The sequence below is a fragment of the Drosophila miranda genome, chromosome 2 (assembly GCF_003369915.1).
Source record: "Drosophila miranda strain MSH22 chromosome 2, D.miranda_PacBio2.1, whole genome shotgun sequence".
NCBI lineage: Eukaryota > Metazoa > Arthropoda > Insecta > Diptera > Drosophilidae > Drosophila > Drosophila miranda.
The window spans coordinates 16,370,744-16,373,930 of record NC_046675.1 but is presented as its reverse complement, the minus strand read 5'-3'; the positions used below and the strand labels follow the sequence as shown (position 1 = coordinate 16,373,930).

Genomic DNA, 3,187 nt, shown 5'->3' with positions numbered 1-3,187 from the left:
CAATTTTGTACGCCTCTGGCACCCGAGCGTACCTGGACCAGCAGCAGCTATGGGCTTGGGATGGGCTTTCAATAAAAAATGCATTCGAAATTTTCAGCTTTAAATATGATTTTCTTTTAATATTATATTTGTATGGGTGTTTGTGAGTGTCTGAATGGGGTGGTTGGTATTGGGATGCTTGTCGAATGTGTAGATGTATAAATAGCTTAATATGCTTACGATCTAAACAAATTTTGTGCTTCATATTGTTCTCCTCTCCTCTTCTTTACTCTCACACGTAACGTACAAAATATTCAAAACAAAAATTGAGCAAGAAAATGCATGAGAAACGTAGAAAAAATGAACAAAAAATATTGTTTGCAATAAATAATAATATAATTTAAACAAATGAAACTTGCTCTTTAAATATGACACTAAATTTAATACTTTTTGCATAGTTTTTCCATCTAGAAGCAACACATACAAGTATAACCGATGAATATATATTTAGATTCGATTTGTATATATGTACTATATATAACATATATGGGTGATATGGTAGGATATACGGTTCCCCCGTTTGTGTGTGTGTGTGGGTGTTGTGAACATCAATGAACAATATTTATATTAAATAATATGATAATAAATAGTTAATATAATAGTTATGGTAATTATAAAAAAAAACTACATAAATACAAAAGTTCAAAGTTCTGTGGATCCGGACATCCTTCCGCGAAGGCCGTACTTTCTCCGGCGCCGACAGCTGGAAGTCTCCTCGCGGCCACGCACGCGTAACCAGCGCGCGCCCCCAATCATGCCCAGAATATTTGAATAAGGCAAAGGCGGTATGGGGTTGTTGTTGTGGTTGGTTTTGATGTTAGGATATTGATCCTCAGTACTGCCCGGTGGGATCTAGGCAGTCCTGACGCCGTTTCTGGCGTGTGTCTTTTGTGTCGCGTGGGCGACGGTAGGTTCCTGTGGGATCCAGCATTTTGTCTGATTTTCGATAGCTTTTCTTCGCACCGAAACGGTCTTCTGTGTTCACTTTTCAGCCAGGTTTTTGTTGGCTGGATAGAGAGGGTTGGGTTCTTAAACCTTGTGGCTTAGTAGGTGCCAGTGGGGTCCAAAGCGAGCGACATTTTGAGATTGATATAACGATTAAGATAATGTGATAGATAATATTTTTGTAGCTCTATCTTTTGATAGCTCTTTGCTCGGGCTCTTCTTCCTTCCTCTTCAGTATTGACCAGTGGGATCCAGATAGGCAGCCATGGTTATATCTTGGTATTTATATAGGGTGAGTGATATAGTTTTGCAGATTTGCAGTTGTTTGATAAGTTTTGGCTTTGGACTGTGGACTGTTGTTCCTCCTTCTGCGCTCAGTACTGGCCAGTGGGATCCAAGTAGGCTGCCATTTGTATGCCGTGTATGTACCAAAAATACTTGAATGACAAACCGAAGTCTTGTTGTTTCTGCTGGTCTGTGGTCTCTGCTGCTTCTGCCTGTGCTCCTCCTTTGTTTAATTTAAATCAACCTTATGCTGTCTGCTTATATACCATATATACCATTTATATTGAACTTTATACTGGTTCTCTTGGCGTTGACTGCGCTGTTGTTGTAAGTTCTTTTATTATCACCAACAGGGCTGCTGTTGTTGTAGTTGTCGCTGGGTTTCTTGGCTGATTATACAGCGTCGCGTGTGTGTGTTTTAACTCTTTTTTTGTTGGTCTATAGTTTTTGTGTGGAAGAGTCACTGACACTTAAAATCCATTAAATACTTTTGTTGGATTGTCTTTATTGTTTATTAATAAACGGCTGACTGCCTTTTTGTATAGTTTGTTTGGTTGCTTTTGCGGGCAAAAAGGTCGAAGCGACGCGTGTTTCACTTTTAAAGTTGGTTTGAAAAATCTTACAATTTTTCAATTTGTGATAAAAGAATTCTTTTATTTTTCCTGAACGATACGGGAAAATCTGCGGACTTTTCGGCTGTTTGTGGCTGCCTGGGGCTCTTGCTGTTGCGATTACTGCCGGAGCTGAATGATCTTGCACTCTCGAACGTTGTCGATATTTTGATTTGATTTTCGTCGAGCCGTAAGCTTAAATGCTCGACGGATGGCGACGACGACGACGACGACGTCAGCAGCAGCGCACGGAGAGAGCGAGCAGCGGCAGAGGCAGGCAAGAGTGGAGAGCGAGTGCAAAAGAGAGCGATAGCTGGCAGGTGCGTTGCTCTTAGTTTGTGCTCTTAGCAGATCGCTTGCCGGAGAGAGCGAGCCAGCCAGAGAACATTTCGTCTTTTTCATTCATGTGGCCAGGTGAGATAGCTGGAGACAGGGAGCACTAGAGCCGCGTAGCATCGCTCTTCGTACCTTCGCACGAAGGCAGCACAGCACACACACACAGAACATTTCATTCAAGAAACAGCTGTTCGCTCGAACTGCGACACGATCGAGTGCCCTCGTTATTCTCTTGCCGATGTGTGTGTGCGTGTGTTCCCCGATCTTCCTTTTGGCGTTTTGCATCTGTGTGTGCTGCGATCCTACTTCACGCGTTTGCATCTACCTTTCGCCTGTGCATGAGTATATGTGACCCTCGGCAGGTAGTCCTCCTCGCCTATTGGTGCTCCCGCCTGCCGGCTTACGATCCTGAGGTGCAGAGGCAGCCGGAGGCTCCACCCACATTTGGGTCTTGGATAATTGATGTCCCTCTCCTGGCCGTGACTGTGCCAAATTCGTTTAGCTCGGGCTCTGTGCTCGGGCCAAACAAGTAGCCAGGCAAATAGACATGCTAGCCCCGGATTAATACTGTCGCCGCTGCTCAAACAGAACCAAGTGAATCCTTGCCAAAATGCTAATATCCTTATGTGGCATAAGTCCCAAATTAATGGTCTTTGAGCTGGCGGCGCGACGGTCACTGCCCACTTTACGTGACATTTGTGGTAGCCTAAGCCCGGGCCAACTCAAACGGCTTAAGCCGTTCGCAACTGCCAACTCATAAAAAGGATAAACGCTCGGCATGAGTCAGCAAGCGGCGGCAACGGCGACGGATGCTTCCGCGAAATGTGACACCAGAGGCAGTTCCAGCCCATCCAGAATACACGATATAATCGGCAACAAAAAACTTCTCGAAAATGTGGCAGAATTTGCCAGTTTTTAGCCTAAAATTGGCATGGGACACAGACCCGTGTGTGACAAGTCAGCTGTTGAGG

At 44.2% G+C, this 3,187-nt stretch overlaps 1 protein-coding gene across 1 annotated transcript; it reads right to left on the bottom strand.

Annotated features, from left to right (window-relative positions):
* Positions 1-776: 776 nt before the first annotated feature.
* On the bottom strand, positions 777-2,055 carry LOC108157260 (peptide tarsal-less AA). Its single transcript, XM_017289238.2, has one exon. The coding sequence runs from the start codon at positions 968-970 to the stop codon at positions 872-874; it is 99 nt and encodes a 32-aa protein (XP_017144727.1). The 5' UTR covers positions 971-2,055; the 3' UTR covers positions 777-871.
* Positions 2,056-3,187: the final 1,132 nt, after the last annotated feature.

Excerpts from the sequence above, each read along its gene's own strand:
- LOC108157260 (XM_017289238.2), bottom strand. The coding sequence starts at position 970 with ATGCTGGATCCCACAGGAACCTACCGTCGCCCACGCGACACAAAAGAC.